At 46.1% G+C, this 23,651-nt stretch overlaps 1 protein-coding gene across 2 annotated transcripts in view; it reads left to right on the forward strand.

Annotated features, from left to right (window-relative positions):
- Nucleotides 1–23,029, forward strand: part of LOC121548913 (human immunodeficiency virus type I enhancer-binding protein 2 homolog) — a 65,038-nt gene extending 42,009 nt beyond the window's left edge. Inside the window, exons 1-8 of one of the 2 annotated variants that reach the window (XM_041860573.2) lie at nucleotides 345–488; nucleotides 9,237–9,305; nucleotides 9,409–14,530; nucleotides 14,777–14,925; nucleotides 15,443–15,618; nucleotides 15,888–15,989; nucleotides 16,434–17,371; nucleotides 20,518–23,029. In XM_041860573.2, the coding sequence (XP_041716507.1) occupies nucleotides 9,650–14,530; nucleotides 14,777–14,925; nucleotides 15,443–15,618; nucleotides 15,888–15,989; nucleotides 16,434–17,371; nucleotides 20,518–21,345 (7,074 nt within the window). In that variant the 5' untranslated portion in view covers nucleotides 345–488; nucleotides 9,237–9,305; nucleotides 9,409–9,649 and the 3' untranslated portion in view covers nucleotides 21,346–23,029. Of the gene's footprint in view, nucleotides 1–344; nucleotides 489–9,236; nucleotides 9,306–9,408; nucleotides 14,531–14,776; nucleotides 14,926–15,442; nucleotides 15,619–15,887; nucleotides 15,990–16,433; nucleotides 17,372–20,517 lie in introns of those variants that run through there. The other variant, XM_041860572.2, reaches the window with a different exon arrangement.
- Nucleotides 23,030–23,651: the final 622 nt, after the last annotated feature.

A 23,651-nucleotide genomic window follows, 5' to 3' on the forward strand; every position in this document is an offset into this window, starting at 1 on the left:
AGGATATGATTCTTGTCTGAATCCTGTGCCTTGTAGTTTTACCAGTACTGGTCTTTACTTTTCTCATATGTTGCTGGAGTTTGTCCCGAAATGAAATATCCATCCCATCATGCCATACACATTTCCCATACACTCACCATTGTATAAATGTCTATAATGCTCTATACATTGTAGTTGTAATTTTAGTATTGCTCTGTGAGGCCACTGGCTCTGCTGACCACCTTGACCTGGTTTGAGCAATGGATGGTCTCTCTCTCTCTCCCCTGGCCTCTCAACCTGTTGCATGTTGTCTCTCCACAGTCTCCAGACTGCAGTATCTCCCGGCTGCAGTCCCTCCTGGCTCCAGGCTGTGCTTCATCTTTGGGCTCCTAATGAGGAGTCAATATGACACTCCCGGGGGCTGACTTGCAAACAGACTGGGTGATACATCCACAGAACCTGCTTACAGGGGATAAAACCACACCACAATCCTGCTGGCTATGCAAATGGTGAATCTCACGGGCTGCTGTCAAGACCCAAACTGTTGGGGGTTTAACTCTGAAGATGAAAATAGTTTCATCTATTTTTTTAGTGGGGGTGTTTATTTATTGCATATTATATTAGTTTTTATTCCGTTCTTTTCTAGCCCATGTTACCTTGAGAGGCACAAATGAACCTGAAATTGAATAGAGCCGAGAAGTGTGTCAAGACCGCAGAATTAATACATTTCATTCAGTCCTTTCAATAGTCAAAAAAATATGTTGTGTACTCTGTACATGCAGTCCATTTGAGAACAGAGTGATTCTTAAACATTGCATTGTGAATAACTCCCTGATCCAGTTCAGGTGAAAGGCAACGTTGAGCCAGACGCCCCTAAAACACACAATACTTTATTGTAGGACCCTTGCTTCAATCTATTTTCAGAGCCCTTTCACATTTTCCCCTAGCTAGCCAGTTGATGAAGCCAGTTGGAGCTGTTAAAGTTGCCTCCATCCCTAATGAGCTGGAATAGCTGGAACAAAGACCCCAGCAAACCGACCCAGCTCCCCTGTTATTCCCACTGTAAGGAAAGATACAGAGAAACGTATAAAACATTTATGCAGATATATGTGTGTTTCTATGCCAGTTCTATATTGCCATAGAAGACAGAGAAAAAAATCTAACAGACAAACACAGAAAAATAAATAAGGGTCTCGGTTGGGGGTCCCATTAGGCCTCCTGAGGCTGAGGCACTGACCATGATGCACTTCTAGGCAGGACTTTGTTACCATAAACTCTGTAATTACTGAATGGAAACAATTAGCAATGCTTTGAATTATTCAGAGTCTGCCCTGGAAAGTACAAAAAACTGTGCCGGTTTCTGTTCAGGGAAATAAGGAACGGAGATACCCAAAACACACAGGTGGCTGCCCATGCGACTAGCCTTTGTTTCTACAGGAATTACTCAGGTGTAATTGCAGATGTCACTTTGTTTAGACCAACAGAACTGTGTGTACTATCCTCTGTAATAGAGCTGGAACTGAAACTAGATGAGGTTGATTTAATTACCTTAATTAGTTTATTGCAATAACCATGTAATGCTGGCAGGTCTAAAACAGCAGAGCAGTCCATAATAGCAGTGTTAAAGACTATGACTCCAAATATTTAAAGAACATACACTACCGTTCAAAAGTTTGGGGTCACTTAGAAATGTCATTTTTTTCGTAAGAAAAGCTATTTTTTTGTCCATTAAAATAAAATAACATCAAATTGATCAGAAATACAGTGTAGACATTGTTAATGTTGTAAATGGCTATTGTAGCTGTAAACGGCTGATTTCTAATGGAATATCTACGGGCGCATCGGTCTGGCTGGGTGTCCAAGGGGCCAGGGCCAGCTGGTACCCTAGGACGCACTGGAAGGGAGTGAGCCCCGTGGAGGAGTGAACGAGGGAGTTCTGGGCATGTTCTGCCCAGGGCAGAAACCGCGCCCACTCACCCTGCCGGTCCTGACAGTGGCAACGAAGAAACCTCCCCAGCTCCTGGATCATGCGCTCCACCTGCCCATTCGACTGAGGCCTATACCCGGAAGTGAGGCTGGCCGTGGTCTGGCCACGGTCCGAGACGATGTCCTCCAGAAGTCCATAATGCCGGAAGACCTGTTGGAACAGGACCTCAGCGACCTGGAGAGCAGAAGGAAGACCAGTTAGTGGCAAAAAACGGCATGATTTGGAGAACCGATCTACCACCACCATGACTGTGGTGAAGCCGTCAGAACGTGGAAGGTCGGTGACAAAGTCTATGGACAGGTGTGACCAAGGTCGCTGAGGCACTGGGAGAGGAACTAGTTTGCCTGCCGGAGCGTTCCGAGATGTCTTCGTTTGGGCACATACGGAACAGGAGTTGACATAGCAGAAGACATCAGAAGCCAAGGTGGGCCACCAGTATTTTTGGGCTAGAGAATGCAGGGTGCGCGTAATACCAGAGTGCCCTGCCGTAAGGGTAGTGTGCGCCCAGATCAGCAGGCGGTCATGGACTCTGGAGGGTACATACACGCGCCCCGTTTGGGATGTCTTCATCCACATCCCAAACGACAGGTGCAGCGATGAGAGACGAGGGCAGGATAGGACCCCCCAGATCCTTCCTTTCTCCGTTATGGTGCATCCTGGAGCATTCACATTCTGGGATCCTGGGTGGTAGGACAGAATGAATTGGAAACGAGTGAGAAATTGGGCCCACCTGGCTTGACAAGAGTTCATCCGTTTCGCTGCCCGTATGTGCTCCAAAATCCGGTGGTCAGTAAGAATCCGGAATGGATGGACTGCGCCCTCCAGCCAGTGTCTCCATTCCTCCAGAGCGAGGACCACCGCCAACAGCTCCCTGTCTCCAACTCCATAGTTCCTCTCTGCGGGGGTAAGCTTTTTAGAGAAAAAGGCACAGGGATACATTTTCTCTGGCTTACCGTGCCGCTGGGAGAGCACCCACACCCTCCTCCGATGCGTCCACCTCCAGGATGAAAGGACGAGATGGATCTGGGTGTTTTAGGATGGGCGCTGTGGTGAACCTCTCCTTCAGCCTCTCGAAGGCAGCGTCATCCTCAGGGTTCCAGGCCAGCTTCTGAGGCCCACCCTTAAGGAGAGAGGTAAGCGGGGCGGCTATGGAGCTGAAGGACCTGATGAAACGCCAGTAGAAATTAGTTTAGCCCAGGAAGCTCTGTAGGCCCTTGATGGTGGTGGGAACTGGCCATGACCTGACCGCGTCCGTCTTCACTCCTTCCATGAACATCCCCTGAGGACTGATCCGGTATCCCAGGAAGGAGATGGCCTGTTGGTGGAATTCGCATTTCTCCCCCTTCACCAACAGTCTGTGTTCCCGGAGGCGGAGTAGGACAGCTCGGACGTCCCTGATGTGCTCCTCGAACGTAGCCGAGTAGATCAGGATATCGTCGATGTACACCACCACCTGTCTACTCAGCATGTCCCGGAACACGTCATTGACGAAGGACTGGAACACAGAAGGTGCGTTGGCAAGGCCGTATGGCATGATGCAGTATTCATAGTGGCCTGAGGTAGTGCTGAATGCCGTCTTCCACTCGTCTCCTTCCCGGATTCGGATCAGGTTGTAGGCACTCCTCAGGTCCAACTTGGTAAAGTACCGGGCCCCTCGTAGCTGCTCGATGGCCGACGGAACCAGAGGGAGGGGGTATCGGTACTTGGTGGTGACTGCGTTCAGCCCCCTGTAGTCAATGCATGGTCTCAGTCCTCCGTCTTTTTTGGCCATGAAGAAGAAGCTGGCGGAGGCAGGAGAGGTAGAGCATTTGATGAACCCCTGTTTCAGGGTCTCCGCCACATACTTCTCCATGGCCTCAGTCTCCGCCATGGAAAGGGGGTAAATGCGACTCTTCGGGGGGTGTTGTCCTTCCAGCAGGTCAATGGCGCAGTCCCAGGGCCTGTGAGGAGGGCGACACGTAGCCTTTAATGAAGAGAAGACATCGGAGAGATCTGCATACTCACGTGGAATGTTGGGCTGGAGGGCGGACTCCGGACTCTCCACTGACGTGGAACAACAAACTAACGGCAAGCAGGTCTTCCGGCATGAGGTGGACCAGGCTGTGATCCTCTTGGTGCTCCAATTGATGGTGGGGTTGTGTAGTCTGAGCCAGGGCAATCCCAAGACGATCCGGTGAAGGGGTGACGTGACAATGTGGAATGACAGCTCCTTGTGGTGCTCCTGTAGTGTGGGAATGGTGATGGTGATGGGGAGAGTGACGTGCGTAATGGTGCCTGATCCAAGGGGTTTATTGTCCAGTGAGGTGACGTGTAGCGGAGATGGCAGTGGCACGGTGGGCAACCCCCATTCAGAGACCAGCTCCCTAACTATAAGGTTCCCCGCTGATCCAGAATCTATCATAGCAGTAGAAATGGAAGAGAAGGAATAACCAATCACCGTTATGGGAACTAAAAACAATGGTTTTGTGATAGGAGCAGACGTAACACTCACGGAGCGGCGACGGGAGTCATACTGCCTAGATAGGGAGCCACCAGGAGATCTGTGGTCCGTGGTGGTGTAGTGGGTGCTGCCCACCTCCATGGATGAGGACTCGGAAGCAGGGCGGCTTCCATAGATCAGATGGGGTGAGCGTCGAGGCTCCGGGAGGTGTAGGGAACGCTGGCTCTCTCTCAACATGTCGTCGAGACGGATGGACGTGGTGATGAGGGTATCAAGGTCCATCTCGTCGTCCCGACATGCGAGTTCCATCTTGATGTCCTCCCGTAAGCCTCTCCTGAAGGCCGTGCGCAGAGCACGCTCATTCCAGCCGGAAGATGCCGCCACCGTGCGAAAGCTCAGAGTGTACTCGGACACGGGCCCCTCTCTCTGTTGTAGATGGAGGAGATGCTCACCCCCTGTCCTTTCCCTCCGTGGGATGATCAAACACCGCCCTGAACCGAGCGAGGAAGGTGGGGTAGGGTAGCGCCACTGCCTCCTCTCCTTCCCAGACTGCCGTGGCCCAATCCAGCGCCTTTCCTTTAAGTAGCGAAATCACCAGCGCTATCCTGGTTTGGTCAGATGGACATGCCCCAGGCTGACGCGCCAGATAAAGTGAAACCTGTAGTAGGAAGCCGCTACATTTAGTAGTTTTAACGTCATAGCGCTCCGGTAGGGCGAGGGCTCCCGCAGAAGTGGGTGATAGCACGGGAACAGGTGGAACCGGAGCGCTGGGCAGATTATGCAGAGTTCGGAGCACTTCCTGCATGGCGGCATTCAACTGGGCAAACTGCTGCTGGTGCTGGTCGAGGCACTGGGAAACTCCTGCTGCATCCATTTTCGTTTGGTGTGTGATTCTGTGACGAGTACTGAGTATATGAAGAGGCAGGACGCAGACGCAGGAATTAACAAGGTCAAGGTTTACTTAACAATGACAAAGATAAATAACAAAGATAGAGTAAACGACACGAAGCTAAACAATCACACACAACATCATACAGAACAGTCCAGGGCTAAATAGGGGTGGTGATGAGATGATGACGTGCAGGTGCGCTGGAGGTGATTAGGTGGCGTTGGGTTTCCATTCCGGTGTTGCCGAGGTGGTGCGCTCAGACCGGTGGCTCAGTAGACCGGCGAATCAGAGCGCCGGAGGTGAGAAACGGGAGGAGACGTGACTGGCAGCTTCATTAAATAGTACCCGCAAAACACCAGTCTCAACGTCAACAGTGAAGAGGCGACTCCGGGATACTGACCTTCTAGGCAGAGTTTGCAAAGAAAAAGCCATATCTCAGACTGCCCATCTTAATCTTTATTGGCCAGTCTGGGATATGGCTTTTTCTTTGCAACTCTGCCTAGAAGGTCAGCATCCCGGAGTCGCCTCTTCACTGTTGACGTTGAGACTGGTGTTTTGCGGGTACTATTTAATGAAGCTGCCAGTTGAGGACCTGTGAGGTGTCTGTTTCTCAAACTAGACACTAATGTATTTGTCCTCTTGCTCAGTTGTGCACTGGGGCCTCCCACTCCTCTTTCTATTCTGGTTAGAGCCAGTTTGCGCTGTTCTGTGAAGGGAGTAGTACACAGCGTTGTACGAGATCTTCAGTTTCTTGGCAATTTCTTGCATGGAATAGCCTTCATTTCTCAGAACAAGAATAGACTGACGAGTTTCAGAAGAAAGTTATTTTTTTCTGGCCATTTTGAGCCTGTAATCGAACCCACAACTGCTGATGCTCCAGATACAAAACTAGTCTCAGTTTTATTGCTTCTTTAATCAGCACAACAGTTTTCAGCTGTGCTAACATAATTGCAAAAGGGTTTTCTAATGATCAATTAGCCTTTTAAAGAGATAAACTTGGATTAGCAAACACAACGTGCCATTGGAACACAGGACTGATGGTTGCTGATAATGGGCCTCTGTACGCCTATGTAGATATTCCATAAAAAATCAGCCGTTTCCAGCTACAATAGCCATTTACAACATTAACAATGTCTACACTGTATTTCTGATCAATTTGATGTTATTTTAATGGACAAAAAAATTGCTTTTCTTTCGAAAACAAGGACATTTCTAAGTGACCCCAAACTTTTGAACGGTAGTGTAGTTTGGCAACGGAGATATTTTCTAGGTCTGTTTTTGTTTTATTCACAAAATTGTATTAAATTATTTAAAGTGCTCGTGTCCTGCAATTAACTTTTGATTGGACAGTGAGAGATATGGCATTATGGTTCATTTTAACTTCAGATGTTGCTATTTGAGGGAAAAGAAAACAGGATTCACTCTATTCTCTATTTCAGCGATGAAAGGAATTCCAAGCACTACAAATTGGTATGTGGCACCTTGGCTGTCCAAATGGTTTAAGGATAACTACACATCACTCATTGTCACACAAAATAACAAAACATTTTCTAATCCTCTCTCTTGAATCTGCTTGCCCAAAAACGCTTAAATACCTAATCCCTGCATTGAAAGAGGATGTATTTTGATTGAGTGAAAGGGCCTCTTTAAGGTTTGCTCTTTCCCCAGTCACAATGGAGATGTGCGTCAGTGTGTAGGGTCTGGTATAGCCCCAGGCAACCAGCTTATCCCCCACTCCCCATAGATCTCCAGCCAGAAACCAGAACTGGGCCCGAGGTGGGCAGAGGCTCTCTATCACCGTTATGTTCTCCCCATGAAATGATAGCCCTAATCTTAGGAAGCTAACATGGTTTATACCCACACATTATGCATACCTCTGGGGAGGAGGGGGTTGATGGAGATATATATACTGTAATGCTTGGGGGGATGTGTGCGTGCGTAGTAACTTACTGTGGGGGCCCGGTGTACTGTAAATAATGAAAATGTCCGCCTCATCATTGGCATCAGTTTTTGGCAGCGGGCCCTCCTATCAGATGAAATACTGTTAGACAATGGAGATGTTACATAAAATGCTTGAATCATCCAGTGGAGTGTTTCTGTTTATATCTTTGAGAATGTCAGCTCCCTTCCATCTCTATAGAGCGAGGTGTCCGTAACACACTCTGCCTCTCTGTGTGTCCCACACACACTTCCTCCAGGTACCAATGATGCCAATGAATATTCTCACCCACACTCAGTCAGAAAATAGGACAGCGTTTTAGTTAGGATAAAAACACTTTATATAACCCATTCAATTGTTTTTCTTTGACTTAAACAATGATAACCTTATGCAACACGGCAGAGAATAATTCATCAATGGTTTTGGACAGATGCCTACTGAACTGTATGTGCTAAAAGAAAGAGGTTTTAGAGAACTTTGGCACTATGGTAGCGGATCTGTATTGAATAACAAGAGATACTTTCCTGTTTATCAGTGAGGATGTGTTGCATGCATATATCTGGGGCCCAGCAGCAGAGCTAGACAGATTCATTAATGGAAGGAGATGCTCCCAAACATGGAGGGGTGAGATTTGGGGTGAGAGGGGAAGAGGAGTGGGGTGCGCTAACCTGGCCACCATTAAGTGTGATATATGAAACTGACTCCAGCTTTCACAGATTGTTATTTTTCACTCAGTGATAGGTTTGCTATGGCATCATAAGGCTCAATTGCATCTGTTGACCATTTTTTCACAAAATACTAGCAACAGAGTGCAAATTGTGAGAATAAGCTTGGATTAGTTATTGTTCCTCTCAGAATGTGTCTCTCTGTAACTACGTTATCTTTACAAAGCTGTCAATCAAGAACATTTCATTAGGTTGGTATGCAACAACTGTTGCTACAGGTGTGTTGGAATTGATACTGAATTCTGTAAACATAGTAACACGTGGCTGTGTTTTCACATACACATTTGGCTTTGGGTTTAATTTAAACATGTACATGAATAGTTGTTTAACAGGATGGTGGTATTTATCGTTGGTCAATAAGAAAGGAGATCTGGCCGGTACCAAACCTCCATCCAACCACTTATTCTGTAGTTGCTAAACTACACTTAGGGCTTATGGACTGTTCTGGTGTTTGCACACATTCTTATTGTGTAACAGCATTGAAGAAAACAAAAACTGACCAAAAGTTAATGTTTCAGGTGCTAAAAATACCAGTGGTTTTCTGCTGGGCTATTTTTATCTCTCACATTGGCCTCTAGACACCCGCGTCACACAGCTTCCGTGCTCCTACCCTGGCAGCGCCAGAGCAAAAGGGCCTTGTGTGTGTCTGTCGCAATCAGAGAAAAAAACTGAAATCAAGAAATGCAAAGCAAAGACTTGCATGTTCAGCATGTTAGTCTCAGACACTGGATTTATTCTATATTCAAGTGTTGGTGTGGTTTCTGTACATTAGCACTCTGAAATAGAATCACAAACATATGTAGGTTTATTTACAGTTTCTGTGTTTACTAGGCATTGCAGTATGTGTATGTATAGAAAGTAAAAATCAAACAGAGGCCATCGAAAAGAAAAATGCTAGTGCTGGTAGTTCCTTTATGACTTGCCCTTTGGATGCCCACACGCGTATGATGTCTTACGTCACCTCCATTCAGCAGGCTATTTTTACACTTTTTTGTCTTTTTAGGAACTGCGTGGGCCTAGTTGTTACTGATGACTCACTGTAAGAAGGAGGGGGTGGCCAATCACAAACTACACTCATTAGAAATATTTCAACTTCAATCTAGTTGAGCACTGTACTCCTTGTACTGCATGCCACTGTACATGAGAATATAGATGACTGAACTGGGATTCATTTATTTGAAAATTGAGGAAAATCCTAGGGACATAAGTTATTAACAGTGACTTCACAGTGAATGTTTTGTTTCAGTCACTGAATTGTTTCCCTCTCCTCTCTCCAGGTCTTACGTAAAGATTCTTGTGGAAGTTGTAAAAGGAGGGATATCAACAAGCACTTCCTTTTAAGACTGGTAAGTGTTCAGTAATAGATATTATGTACCCAATCATGATTTTTAAAACCATGTTTCGTTTCACAGTACATGGCATTTATTCATATTCTGTTTGAATTTTCAGATCACTCAAAGGTCTTGATACATTTAATGAACTGGACAGAAAATTGGAGGGCTGAAGCAAGTTTGCAAGTTTATAGTATGCTTGACAGAAAGAAAGTGTTCTGATGCCCACTATAGAGGATCTTTGTGACTCAAATGTAGAACAACCCAAAATGACTTCAGTAATGGAAGGCCCCTTTATTTAAGAACTACAGCATCTGACATTTGACCTTTGAGAAACCCAACTGAAGTCTAGTTGGACAATGGAGCCACATGCATCTGCTGCTGGACAAAAATGCACCAAGGAGCCCCGGGAGAAGCTACAAAGGAAGTGGGTCTCCGAACCCTCAGCTGGCACAAAAAGAAGCACTTTCGCTGACCCAGAGGGAAAAAGGCACTCGCATCGCGAAAGCCTGCAAAGTGGTGCCAGTGGCAGCAATATTACCGTCTCAGCACAAAAGTATGGCTCTGGGAAGCTGTTATCAACTGCAATGGGTCAGCCATCTCAAGACAGTCAATACACACAGGCTTTCCCCCGTACTTACTCCTACCAGTTACCACAACCGTACCCACAGCAGCCCATGCAAGAGCGCTTCCTGTCCGGAGCCAAGCCACAGCCTGGTCTGGAGGCCCATGCCTGGCCCTTCGCTGGACAGCTCCCTTCCGATGACATATTCCCTGGACACTCCCGTGCCCATGGAGTCTTCTGTCGTCAGAAATCTCCCAGTTTACCCAGTTCTTTTGGCCAATATTCCCAATCAGGGCCGGAGCCGCCAGAGGAGGGATACAAGAAGGAGCAGAAACCCAAGAAGCCAGGGAAGTACATATGCCACTACTGTGGAAGGGCTTGTGCTAAACCCAGTGTGCTGAAGAAGCACATTCGTTCACACACTGGGGAACGCCCCTACCCTTGTGTCCCCTGTGGGTTCTCCTTTAAAACCAAGAGTAATTTGTACAAACACCGTAAATCTCATGCCCATGCCATCAAAGCGGGACTAGTCCCGTTCTCCGAACTGGCAGCTTCACGCACAGACATGGATCAGGCATCCTCAGTGGGAGAGACGGATGTACACTCAGACGGTGAACAGAGTACGGACACTGACGAGGAGACGGCAGAGGCCTCTATGTTTATGGACAAAGGCAGCCCCATCCCCCAGATATCATTTGAGATGGACAAAAGCACAATGGAGAAGGGTGGCGAGCCGGCATATGCTGACTCAGCTGAGGAACTATCTATGGCATCCATGAAAGTGCCTATCCTAATCGTCCCAAAACAAGGGGTCACGCCAACAGCAATGGAGTGCCCCCCATTCATGGAACTCAAGGCTTCTCACATCAGCTCCCAGGTGGGCCGCGTGAATGACTCTCCCACTATCAAACAGAGACTGGCTCTGAAACTGACAGATAGGAAGGGATCACAGGACTCAGACCAGCAGTCCCAGCAGTCCCTGAACCTTCTGAGTCCACACAGCAAAGGCAGCACAGACTCAGGCTACTTCTCCCTTTCAGAGAGTGCAGAGCAACAGATCAGCCCTCCCAACACAAACGCAAAGTCCTACGAGGAGATCATGTTTGGTCGGACTTGGTATTACAAACCTAACTCTCCTAGATCTAGACACTCCATTGCAGTAGGCATGGCCACTGTTGGCCAAGACACTAACCTAGTCATGGGGAAGATATCTGAAGATCATATATTTTTCCGAAATGAAAACAGTGAAGCGCAACTACTAGCAGGCGTTGACCCAAAGCAGTATCCCACAAGCCCTTGCCAAAGCAACACAGGTCTATTAGAGGCTCCTTCTGATTCAGGGCCACTCATTAGGAGTAACTCAATGCCAACATCCTCCCCGACCAACCTCAACGTCCCACCGGGGATAAGAGTGAGCCACTCCTTCGACGAAATGATGACCTCTGATGACGTCTTCTACCCGGGTGCTGCCGGTCTTAGGAGGCTTAGGAGACAGGCAGCTTTTGAGCATTCAGCACATGAAGGGCATGGCGACTATGAAACCTATGGACACGTTCCCAAGAATGCAGCCCCATTCGTGGCGTTAAAGCTAGGGGAGCGCAGTCCTGTGGTGCCAGAGCATACAGCATACAGCCCTTATGGTACTAAAGTGGGAATGACAGAGATTGCCACTCGTAAACGCAGGAAGGAAAAGAGTGTAGGAGATGAGGAGGATGGCCCAGGCCAGTATGACAGTAGTGGCTCAGTCGATATGGTTGGGGATTATGATTCAAAACAAGGTAGTCAAGAGAGTTCAAGGGAAACACCTACTGGGAAGGGATCCATAGGATCCATGTACAATGCACATAGCCAATCAGACAGTTTTGAAACATGCTGTAGTAGTATGTGCTCAGAGGACGTAGTGCTAGTCCCAGACTCTGACAGAAAGGCAAATGGCAATGTTATCTCTGTCATTCAGCACACAAACTCACTCAGTAGGCCAAACTCCTTTGAGAAGTCAGAGTCCTTCGAGCACCCAGCCTACCTGCAAGACAAACCATCTAGCCAATATTCAGAGCAGTCAGATACAGAAAACACAGAGGATGTGCAGAGCCCGGACTCTATCCTGAGGTCTGAAAGCATGGAGCAGCAGAGCGACAGTGATTTAGCTTCACCCAACCAGCCCTGTCACATGCCCCCCAAATTGGTGCGTCAGCCCAACATCCAAGTGCCTGAGATCAGGGTGACGGAGGAGCCAGATAAACCTGAGAAAGAGCCCAATGTACCGTCCAAGGAGCCGGAGAAGCACGTTGAAGAATTCCAGTGGCCCCAGAGGAGTGAGACACTGTCCCAGCTCCCTGCGGAGAAGCTGCCTCCTAAGAAGAAGCGTCTGCGTCTGGCAGACCTGGAGCACTCCTCTGGGGAGTCCAGCTTTGAGTCCTGCACCAGCCTGTCCAGGAGCCCCAGCCAGGAGAGCAACCTGTCCCACAGCTCCAACTTCTCTATGTCCTTTGACAAGGAAGAGAGCCTGAAATCTGTGTCACCGACCAAGCAGGATGACTTTGGCAAGCAGTCTGAGTACAGCGGCAACTCTCTCACCATCCCCGGCCATCACCAGCAGAGGGAGATGCGACGCTCCTCATCAGAACAGGCTCCCTGTGCTCTGGCCACCGAGATCCCAGAGATCCGTAGCAAGTCATTTGACTATGGCAGCCTCTCAACATCATCCAGACAGGGAGAGGTTTACTCCAGTGCATCAGCCATGAAAGAACGGAGACGGGGCTATCTAGTAAGGCAGGCATCCCTCAGCGTTTACCCTGAGACTGTGGTGCATGAGAAAGGCGGTCTCGAAATGACCATCAAGCAAGAGCACTCGGACCATGGACCCTTATCTTGGCAGAGCCCCCCATCCTCTCAAGGTTCTCACGGTGCATCAACCAGCGAAGTAGCAAGACCCAAGAGAGGGTCACATTATCATCTCCTGCAACAGAGAATTAGTGAGGACAGCCAGGAAGACCCACCACTGTTCCAGAAGTCATCTCATCTGCCAAGTCAACAGTCATCAGAGGGAGAGCATCCAGGTCATGAGCTCATGAGCCAGGAAGCGATGCAATACTCCTCACTCCAGAGAAGCTTGGCTTCACTGCCTTTCCTGCCATTTCAGCCCGGCTTGTTCTGGCATCCGGAGTCAACACAGACACACAAGCAGCATCTGGCTTTCCAGCCACACCAGTTACAGAAACTACATATCAGACAGCCTAGTATACCGCACATGCTCCAGAAATCCCACCCACCTCTTCATCAGCTACAGCAGATCCAGGAGCAGTGTGACATGAAGGCTGACGGTGCTATCAGTCAGAACTACCAGTATCCCTCCAGAGCCTCCCCCCAGGTCCAGCATTACAGCTCTCAACCGTCTAAAGTGGCCCTCACTGAGAGCAAAATGCTCCTGCAACAGGTCCAGCCAATCTTCGCCACTCAGAATGCAGGTTCACAGCAATCACTCCCAGGTATGCTAGTCCCCGTTAGGATACAGACTCACGTGCCATCTTACGGAAGTGTTATGTACACAAGTGTTTCACAGCCCTTAGCTAACCACAGCCAGAGCACTTATTCAGCAAAAGTCATGTGCTCAGAGAATGTATCATCCAGTTCACTCACAGGCGGCAGTGTTTCAAAGCACGGAGTTTGCTTCAACTTATCTCAGATCCTTGGTCAGCCTGAGGGAGCTCCACGTTATCCACTCTGGAATGTTCCAGATCTGAACACTGAACACGGGAGACTAAACACGGGAATTCCGCTGTCGTTGACATCGAGAACCATCTCCACCACGGATGCGTCCTCCAGTATCGGGGGAAGCAAGCGGATGCTATCACCGGCCAGTAGCCTAGAACTCTTCATAGAGACCAAACAGCAGAAACGGGTCAAGGAGGAGAAGATGTACGGTCAGATTGTAAAGGAGCTGAGCGCTGTCGAGCTGAGTGCTTCGAAGGACAGCGTCATGTTACCACAGCGTGCACCTCTAAAGAGCGAGGGTTCAATGGATGATCAGGAGAGGATGTCCTCCTCCCCACCAGCAGACTTCCCTTCCACCAAAATCCCAGTGCGTTCCAACGCCCCTCACATACCCGACATGCCACCAGCTGACAGCTTCACTCCCCCTCTGCAAATTGTGATGGACACCCCTGGTGGCAGAGAGTCCCCAGAGGAGCTGGATGTTGACGACTCCTTCACCCCAGAGGCTAGCTCCAGCCCACAGTCCATGGTCGCCTCCAGTGACACTCCAGAGGAGGCCAAGCCGCCCATGGGCAGCAAGATCCCTGTCAACATGCTGGTGCAGCTGGCTGCCAATCAGAGTGGGGACGCTGCTGGAAGCACTCTGCTGCTCACAGATCTGGCAGACGTTCAGCAGTTCTTTCAGTTCCCTAGTCTTCGCACGACAACCAGTGTCAGTTGGTGCTTCCTGAATTACACCAAGCCAAACAACACTCAGACGACTCCCATGACTTCTGTCTACGGCTCCTGGTGCATCAGCTCCTACAACCCCAACCCTCTCAGCCTCAGCACCAAGGCTACTCTGGCTCTGCTCCGCTCCAAGCAGAGGAAGAACACAGAAACCTACACGATGGCTGCTATGTATCAACCTGGGACTGGAAAACTTGTGTCCTCTCTTGCTTGGAAGCAGAGGTTTGAGCAGGTAATCACACGTCATATTTGGCTCTTATTCACAGTTTATTACATTTAAATGGACTAAATAAGCATTACAGATTTCATAACTCACATGCAAGTTTTAGAAAGTTTGAAATCCCCTACAATATTATAAAGCAATCTTAGTTACAGTAAAAGGTTATTTTTGAGCCGACATTTCATTACATCTGCCATCAAGTGTTTTTGTTTGTTTGCGAGGATTTAACTCAGTGTTATGCATTTTTTCCATTTGCAGATGAAGCCAGAGCTCATGCAGGTAGATGTGAGCAAATATGGGAAGAAAATCAAGGGGCTGAGCTCCAGGGATCGAGTCAAGGAGGACCACGGAGAGAAGGAGGCCTCAAAGCAGGCTGAGCCCACTCGCATCAAAATCTTTGAAGGAGGGTATGTCAAGATGGCTGCCATTATCCATTAAAATGTAATTGAAAGCCTTTTGATATCAGTGTGGAACCTTCTGGAGATGGCTGCTTAAATTTTAATATTGTTGTGACTTCTATACAAAATGTACAGTTTTGTGGAAGGCAGAAAATTATCTGCACTTAAATATGAAATATTTTGAGGTTAAGTTGGATTTAATGCCTGGCGGCAGAAACCACTTCTTCAGGGCCTATGTTATATGAGAATGGTTAAACAATTACTGTGGTAACTGAAATTGAGGTATTACTTGATTTTGTTAAATTACTGCTTTACATTTATGGACGTGAAGGCGTTTTCTGCAGAAATATGATAATACCCAGTTGAATTTGGCACCAGAATTATTTTCTCTGAGCAGTAATAGGCTACCTTTCCGAATGTAAAGTTGCCTGTTTGATATATTTGGTATTTGCTCCCTTAACACATGCTTCGATATACTCAATACCCTCCAATAATGTTGAAAAATCTGATCTTGTTATGATTTCAGGTACAAATCCAATGAAGACTATGTTTACGTGCGGGGCAGAGGAAGAGGGAAGTACATATGTGAAGAGTGTGGGATCCGCTGTAAGAAGCCAAGCATGCTGAAGAAACATATCCGCACACACACCGATGTCAGGCCATATGTCTGCAAGTTCTGCAACTTTGCTTTTAAAACTAAAGGTGGGTTTCCTTCTTCTGTTTCATATAGTATATATAGCAAATGTATACCTTTCTTCTCAAGCACTTTAAATTGATAGTTCAAACAAAAACAGTGATCACATTGGAAAAGGATTTATGTAGAACTGAACAGACTTCTGTCTGCATTGCATTAGAAGAGTGGCAAGGTTCTCTCTCTCTGCTGCAGTGAAGTGTTGATGAGTGAATTGAAAGACCATACGGCCTATGCTGCTTCCAGTAAGACTTTTAAAAGTCGTAAACTCTGGTTTCAGGAAACCTGACAAAACACATGAAGTCGAAAGCCCACATGAAGAAGTGCTTGGAGCTCGGGGTGTCAGTGACGTCTGTGGAGGATGCGGACGCCGAGGAAGCTGGTATGAATCAGACAGACTGACTGAGCACATTGTATATAGATGAGCCAATATTTGATAAATACTGGGCCCTGTAAGTTGCACTGGTGCAGTTCTTGAGGAACAATTATTGTAATGAAAAACAGGAGCCGCCTCCTATAACCAACTTTAAGATACGCAGTTTACATTTTCCCTGCTTGTATCCCATCATTCTGCATAAAGTGGGGAAGAACTCCAGTGATCCATTCAATCCAAAATAAATAAATTGCAGTTGCTGTAAAAGATTTGTAAATGCCTAAATAGAAAAGTACTATTTGTATATTTGTATAGTTTGTATATTTCATTTCCTTGTTAAGACTACACTAAATGCTGTTTATTTGTCTTGCAGAACAAAGTAGGCTACTGTTACAGCATTTGCATAGCGTTTGACTGGATCAACGGTTGGTTAAACCATATGTTTCTTTTTAGACAATGGCGAGGATGGCCAGAAGGAGTCTGGGAAGATGTCAGGCATCATGGCGGACCACCAGTTCTCAGACGCTGATGATTCTGATGGTGGCGAGGATGATGGGGATGAGGTGGACGACGATGAAGATGATGACGACGATGAAGATGGTGACTCCACGCCGAAGACTCGCTCCAGAAGCACCAGCCCTCAGCCCTATGGCATACCATCTCTGTCCATCACAGCTGTGGCGGATTCTCAGGGCGCCTGCTCAGACCTGCTGGGCCACGGCTCCAAACCGCCCCTATTCAGCTACTTCACCAGCCTGCCCAGCATCCAGATCACCCAGCTCATGGTGCCCAGCGAGCGTGCAGGCCAGGGCCAGATGGCAGAGTACCAGCAGCTGCTGCAGGGCGCCCTGGGTGAGAACTATAAGAGCAGGCTAGACGTACCCAGCTCCATGGACGAGGACTTTGGCCTTTCCCCAGCTCACAGCTCCTCATCATTCGACCTGTCCCCATCTCGCCTCTCTTCCCCAGGCCTGGACTCCTCCCCTCTCCGAGAGCCCTCCCCCACCTCCACCTCACGCAAGTACCTCTTCCCCCGACGGGACATGTCCCCCCGTGGCCACCTGTCACCCCACAGAGAGGTGTCCCCTCTCAGGCACATCTCCCCCAAGAGGGACATCTCCTTCAGGAGGGACCTCTCGCCCCGCAGGGACCTTTCCCCCAGGAGTCACCTCTCACCCCTGTCCCACGCTGGACGCCCCATGTCACCGGGCAGAGAATTGGCGGGCAGGAGGGAGCTGTCTCCACGGAGTCGCCACCGGGGCATGATCAGACCTGTCTCCCCCAGGAGGGGCGTGCACCATCACAGTGCCCCCTGGAGTCTGGGCCAGCACCTACACTCAGAGATGGTGCCAATGGGCCAGTGCAGCAGAAGCCACTCAGAGATGGAGACAGTAAGTGTTCCAGAACGTATTCAATTGTTCTATTCTATTCTGTAAACATTTCACATCAGCCTCCATGAACAGCTCCTTACTGACATAATATACACTGAGTATACCAAACGTTAGGAACACCTTCATAATATTGAGTTGCACCCCCTTTAGCCCTCAGAACAGCCTCAGTTCGTCGGGGCATGGACTCTACAATGTGTTGAAAGCATTCCACAGCGATGCTGGCCCATGTTGACTCCAATGCTTCCCACAGTTGTGTGAAGTTGGCTGGATGTCGTTTGGGTGGTGGACCATTCTTGATACACACGGGAAACTGTTGAGCGTAAGAAACCCAGCAGCGTTTCAGTTTTTGACACAAACCGCTGCGCCCATTCAAAGGCACTTACATTTTTTGTCTTGCCCATTCACCTTCTGAATGGCACACATACACAATCCATGTCTCAATTGTCTCAAGACTTAAAATTCCTTCTTTAACCTGTCTCCTCCCCTTCATCTACAGTGATTGAAGTGGATTTAGCAAGTGACATCACTAAGAGATCATAGCTTTCACCTGGATTCACCTGGTCAGTCTATGTCATGGAAAGAGCAGGTGTTCTCAGTGTCTGACTATACACTGTATATATATATATACTGAACAAAAATATAAACGCAATATGTAAAGTGTTGGTCCCATATTTCATGTGCTGGAATAAAAGATCCCTGAATTTTTCCAAACGCACAAAAAGCTTATTTCTCTCAAATTTTGTTGCCAAATTTGTTTCATTCCCTGTTAGAGAATATTTCTCCTTTGCCAAGATAATCCATCCACCTGACAGGTGTGGCATATCAAGAAGCTGATTAAACAGCATGATCATTACACAGGTGCACCTTGTGCTGGGGGACAATAAAGGCCACTCTAAAATGTGCAGTTTTGTCACACTACACAATGCCACAGATGTGTCAAGTTTTGAGTGAGTGTGCAGTTGGCATGCTGACTGCAGGAATGTCAACCAGAGCTGTTGCCAGAGAATTGAATGTTCATTTCTCTACCATAAACTGCCTCCTACGTAGTTTTTGAGAATTTGGAAGTACGTCCAACCGGCCTCACAACCGCAGACCACATATAACCACGCCAGCCTAAGACCTCCACATCCAGCTTCTTCACCTGTGGGATCGTCTGAGACCAGCCACCTGGACAGCTGATGAAACTGAGGAGTATTTCTGTCTGTAATAAAGCCCTTTAGTGGGGAAAAACTGGCTCCCAAGTGGGTGGACCTATGCAATCCCAGTCATGTGAAATCCATAGATTATGGCCTAATACATTTATTTCAATTGACTGATTTCCTTATATGAACTGTAACCCAGTAAAATCGTTGAAATTGTTGCATGTTGCATTTATATTTTTGTTCAGTGTATTATTAGTGCCTGCTTTTATAGGATGGTAAATGGAGAGTCTACAATGGACCCATGCAGGCCCACTATAGAGTGCTCTTACAGTCTCTGCGGTCATTTCTATTTATATATGTGGCTAATTAAGAATCCCTGGGGAAACGGGGAAAATGCGGTGTTCTTGCGCTGTGGAGTCATTCTTGACTTCTCCACACCATCTGGTTGGTTTCCATCGTACTGAGGGATATAAAGATAAGGCAGCCATAGCCGTAATGTAAGATTGGTTCATCACTCAGTGGTTAATAACTGCTGTTTTTGTTCTTAAGAGTCTTGTTAAACCCGGCCAGTTTAAATGAAGCATGAAATGGAGCCCGCTTCAGCTGTATAATAATAAATAAATCAATATTCATATTTGACTTATTTTTAGCTGGTAATAGTTTTGTTGTATTTGAGCTGATTTTTCCTACCATCTCAAGATCCATTACAATCCCACGTAACACTTAATTTGGATAGCTCTACAGACTATCAGTAACATTTTAACTACATTTGTACTAACCCTAGCCCTAACCCTAGCCCTTATCCTAACGCTAAACTTAACCCTAACCTTAACCCTTACCCTAATCCATATTTTAAACCTAACCCTAACCTTAACCTTAGCAAGCAGTTGCTTATCAATCGATAGTTTGTTGATAGTATGAAGAAGCACAGGGTAAAGTTCTATTTCCAATTAAATAACATTCCAAAAGATGATAGGCTATTTACATTGACTGGAAATAAATGATGTTTCATGCATTTGCCTATTTTCATATATAATTAGAGGGGTCCGATTTTCTCCATGTAGGCCTACCCCTTAGTATGAATAACTTAGAGTCCCTTATATTTCAAAACTCGAGTTTCAAGCAAGGCTATATGATAATACTGGTAATAGGTCAGTTGTTGTAGCCTATTACAAATCGGAGCATAAAGTTTAATATACACTACCGGTCAAAAGTTTTAGAACACCTACTCATTCAAGGGTTTTTCTTTATTTTTACTATTTTCTACATTATAGAATAATAGTGAAGACATCAAAACTATGAAATAACACATATGGAATCATGTAGTAACCAAAAAAGTGTTAAAGAAATCAAAATATATTCTATTTGCCTTGATGACAGCTTTGCACACTCTTGGCATTCTCTCATTCCATATGTGTTACATTTATTTTATTTGATGACTTTATTATTTAATTAAGTCATCATCTCACCTCTATAGAGCTGCTGCCTATGCTGTCTGATAAAATCCACAATTTTAGTAATTATTTTTGTAATTCCCACCTTGCGAGCAAAACATTTCAGCGGCCCCCCTCATGACAGCGAAGAGAAAATGTTTTCGTTTTAAAGTTCATTTCCTGCAATTCTACACATTTTGCCATGGGGCGTAGAGAAAAATTAGCATTTTTACAGCTAATTACCTGCAATTCTACACATTTTGCCATAGGGTAGAGGCAAATGTTTGCAGTTTTTAATATGATAACTGATGATCAATGGGCCCCACCCCGTTTGGAACACTGACAAGTAATACAAAAAAATATATACATTTTGGGGGTTTGCTCAATTTGATTGGGTGGGCCTGGCTCCCCAGTGGGTGGGTCTGCGCCCACCCAGGCCCACCTGTGCCTACGCCCCTAACTTGCATAGTACTTTCTGAGATCATCTGCATACTCTATAGTCTAAGATCCACAGACCCTATTTATCTTTGGCCAGTATACTTTGTACTGAATTCATCTTGTATTGTTTCAGGATCAGATGAAGAGTTCCCCTCCCCACAGCAGCCAGGAGTCTCTATGGCCACACCAGGGCCTGTTCAGCCACCTCCCCCTGCACTCCCAGCAGCAGGTCCGCACCCCCTTCCCCATGATCCCCATCGGGGGCATCCAGATGGTGCACTCCGTGGCCACCTCAGTCACCGGACTGGCCCACCCTGCCCGCCTCCCCCTGCAGAAGAGCACGTCCGAGGAGTCCAGTACCAGTGAGGTCTCCTTCCCGCTGGCCAGGGGGTCCACCGGGTCGACCGATTCACCCCAGTGCCATGAAAGAACGGAGAGGACCCCGGTTTCATCCTCTGGCCCGTCCTTACCCAGGTCAGGAAGTCGCCAGGACAGCGCAGACATGTCCGACATCAAGGACAGTAAGCAGCAGGAGGAGAGCATACAGACATGTACCAAAGCTATCGCCTCTCTCCGCATCGCTACGGAACATGACACTCTGGAGAAAGGTGTGGCGGTGTGCTCTTCAGAGCCCCACCAGAGACGCCCCTCCCCGCTGCCTCACCCGTCACACCCCCCTCACCTCATCCCTCAGGAGAGCGCCCCCAGCAGGATTCAGCACTTTAGTGGCCTAGAGGTTAGGAAGTCCCCGGACGGCCACTTGGCTTCCCCTCTCCCCCTACACTCCAGCTCCAGCTCGGAGACCTCACTTCCGGCCACATCAAAGGGCCCGGCGGGTCCCACAGCAGGCCCAGGCCACCGTGCCAAGGAGAGGTCACCAAGTCAACAGGGCCCAGGGGAAAGGCCAGCAAGCACAAAGAGAGGCAAAGATATATCAAAGGACATCACAGAGAACAGGTGAACATTGTTAAGAAGGGAGGGACGTGCAACGTAAAGACATCAACCCATACTATTGCACACACACAACACGCGCACACAGAGAGACAGACATTCAAACACACACACGCAAACACAAAAAAGGCTTTAAACAAGCAAATTAAGTAGATACTCTGCAGTTTCAATGTATGTGTATAGCATGCCTTTTATAACTTGGTTTGCTATTTTATCAATTTCTTTCTTATTTAAAGTTTCAGAGAATATACATACAGTATATGTTAACTTATACATGAACCTGACCAAATTGCGGACTCCAGTCTGGTACTTTTAAATGTACAGTGTGTGCCTTTTCTTTACTTTTTGCTTATATTCTTATAAGCATATTAAGCAGGAAGAGATGTAAATATATCAAGTTTATCAGCTTTGTAATAAATGCAATTTCCCGTCTTTTTTGGACACTTCAGTCTGAATGATGTGAAGTATCAATATATGTAAGGTTGCACTAAAACATATTTTTATATGAGTGAAATTAAATAGCTTTTGTGTACAGCAGCAATTCTATAATACTATTTATTGTATCAAGTTTTATAAATTGTAAATTTTTCTTAATGTTGTGGATGCCTTTTCTATGTAAAGCATGGGTTTTGCTATGGCATAATTATGTACACTGTAAAATGGCTTTATATGTTAGAAGTATTTATATACACCTAAGTGAATGCACTTTACTTGGAAGTATATACATATTATTAAATTTACAAGAATATATACCTAGTATATAAATATATATATATAGAATATATATCTGCACTTACGTTTTAGATTGACCCACATACAGTATGGTAGTTAGTTCTAAATGCTTGTACCTTTTTCTCTCCTGCTGGATTGGCTACACTAGTTGTGATTTTGTAATTTTTTACTAAAAGTAGAACTGTTCAGCATTAAGTGAATCAACATGTGCACTTGTGCGTTTTCTTTCTTTTTGTTTTCATTCATCGCTTACTGAAGTAGTAGTGAAATATTAAAGATAGTTTGATCTTCTGTGAATCACATTGCTTGAAGTACTTGATTTATTGAGTAGTATGGGGAACATTACAGCAGATGTAAATATTGAATGCCCATGAATCTGTACACACACACACACACACACGCAGTCATACACATTTATACATGGAAAGAGTTGATTCTGGGCAATGCCGTCAGTTCATCCCCAAAACATTATTTTAAGGCTTATACACACAGATATCCAGAACTCTGAAAAAATGCACCTTATGTTTCCAAATTTGGGGGGTACAGTCTCATAATATATACATTTTGGAACTGGGATTTGGAATCCCCAGTTGCTTGTAAAAACCTGTGGGAAATAAACAACCTAAACTAATAGGAGCATTCAGCCAGTCACTCTTGTGTATATCTGTATTTTGTATGGTGTGTATAAGATCTGTGTAATTTACTCTTTGGACATTTTTGTCAGTAGTCCCTAGTATTCACTTAACTGTATTAATATGTCTTTAAAATCTAAGGTATCAAAGCACAAATCATTGTATAAAAAAAAATAAAAAAAAGGTATACATACATAAAAAAGGGTAACTTTGATGTTCACTGGAAAGTATAATACCATGTAAGACCCCAGTTTCAATAATGAATCACAGTACAGGTGGGAAAAAAAAACATTTTTGGGTTTAAAAAATAAATAAATACAACTACAATAATGTGCATGTCATCGATGCTTTCATTCATTGTCTTCCTCAAGTGTTTCATATGTACATATGTGGACTTCATATTTGCAATATCATGTAGGCCCACTTTACAGTACCATAGGCGCAACAGGAGTCAATGCACACAAACCATGTATAGGGTCTGGATTCAATCCGTATCGCAGAAGATCCACATTAAAATGAAAAGGTAATTTCCGATTGAGCCAACACATGCAGAGTTTACTGTGAATGCAGTCTCCGCGACCACGGGAACATTGCCTTTAATTGTCAATCTCGCTATAAAGTGGATCTTCAGCACTATGGATTGAATAGAGCCCTAGGCCTTTGGTTGGTGTAAACTTGATCAACTACCTCTTCTATAAAAACTTAAAGATCTCATCTCCAGCTGCTAATTTTAGGCTATCACTGAACTTTACATTTTAACTGCATAGAACACATACGTCCCTGCGTGTAGTTACTTCCCTTTGGTTTAATCCACTCTGACACAACTAGGTTGATTATTCTCACCAATGTGTTTTTGTCTTTCAGATCACTTTGAAAGATACTTTGATCTTAGGGGTATTTTAGACTTGCTTAGTTTTTATTTCTTTACTTTGAAAGTCATCTGTTTACGGAA

Source organism: Coregonus clupeaformis, chromosome 33 (assembly GCF_020615455.1).
Source record: "Coregonus clupeaformis isolate EN_2021a chromosome 33, ASM2061545v1, whole genome shotgun sequence".
Classification (NCBI taxonomy): domain Eukaryota; kingdom Metazoa; phylum Chordata; class Actinopteri; order Salmoniformes; family Salmonidae; genus Coregonus; species Coregonus clupeaformis.